Source organism: Protobothrops mucrosquamatus, unplaced genomic scaffold, assembly GCF_001527695.2.
Source record: "Protobothrops mucrosquamatus isolate PMUCROS unplaced genomic scaffold, P.Mucros_1.0 scaffold2733, whole genome shotgun sequence".
In the NCBI taxonomy this organism is placed as follows: domain Eukaryota; kingdom Metazoa; phylum Chordata; class Lepidosauria; order Squamata; family Viperidae; genus Protobothrops; species Protobothrops mucrosquamatus.
Window position 1 is genome coordinate 134,897 of NW_015388774.1, and position 1,118 is coordinate 136,014.

The 1,118-nt window shown below is 54.9% G+C and overlaps 1 protein-coding gene across 1 annotated transcript; it reads right to left on the minus strand.

Annotated features, from left to right (window-relative positions):
• Positions 1–439: 439 nt before the first annotated feature.
• Positions 440–716, minus strand: PYDC1 (pyrin domain containing 1). Its single transcript, XM_029286023.1, has one exon. The coding sequence runs from the start codon at positions 707–709 to the stop codon at positions 440–442; it is 270 nt and encodes an 89-aa protein (XP_029141856.1). The 5' UTR covers positions 710–716.
• Positions 717–1,118: the final 402 nt, after the last annotated feature.

Consider the following 1,118-nt stretch of genomic DNA (forward strand, 5'->3'; position numbering starts at 1 on the left):
AGCTGGGTTTTATAAAACCTTTTCGCTTTAGGCCTCTGCCGCCGTGTGCAAAAAAAAAAGGTTCAATCACTCAATCAATTTCAACTTCTCGCAGGAAAAGAAAAGATTTTGCAAAGTTGGGATTGATTGAACCTTTTAGTCCCACCCAGTCTGCTGTTACCACCGCAGCCACGCCCACCCAATGGGCCACGCCAACCTGGCACCCAACAATACATAAGTGGGTTTTGGGTTGCAGTTTGGGCACTCGGTCTCTAAAAGGTTCGCCATCACTGGTCTAAGTGCTTTTGATATTGCTATGGTCTTCCTGGACTACTCCAAGGAGCTTGGGCTGGGAACTGAGGCACAACCCATCCGGGGCTTGGTAGGTTAGAGAAGACCCCCCTCCCGTCCAGTCTTCTTTCCCCTGCCGACACCGCCTCATCCCCTGCGCGCTACCTTTCTAGCGGCCGAGAAGCATCTGCGCCTGGGGCATGCAGTTGCTGGCCATCAACACCGCGGACGCCACCTCCATGGCGTAGTCCTCGCAGTAGTAACTGATCAGCAGGTCGCTCACTGTCAGCGCGTCCGCGTTCTGCAGCTGCCCTCGGGGGATGTTTTCGTAGCCCGGCCCGACCTGGTAGTCGCGGAGGTTCGCCTTGAACCTCCGGAACTCGTCGTCCGTCAAGTCCCGAAGGACTTTCCCGATGTAGTCGCGGACGCTCACGGACATGGCGCTGCTTCTGCAAACCCGGAAGGCTGAATTTCGGAAGAAAAAGGCGCCGTGTCCGTGTGTGTGTGTGTGTCCGTGTGCGGAGCCTCCAAGCGTGAAGTTTAGGAAGTGGGAGGACTCGATCGAAGTGCGCGCATGGAACGTCACTTTGGCTTCTCGCTTCTGCCAAATCCAACTTTGCCAGTTCGTGCTTTGCCTGTTGCTCGCAGAGATCCTCGAGGTTTCGGGGTGGTGGTGTCCCGGAAAGTTAAGGATTCAGACGTGCCGTTTGGGCGACGCTTGAATTTTTCAGGGTATCTGAGATCGCGAGTTATTAATGTTAGCGCCTCGTTTGGCACCGCGTTGCCTCTTCAGATGCGTGAGGCTACAACCGAAAAATGCACACTGGGCCTCTTACAACTGCTAACCA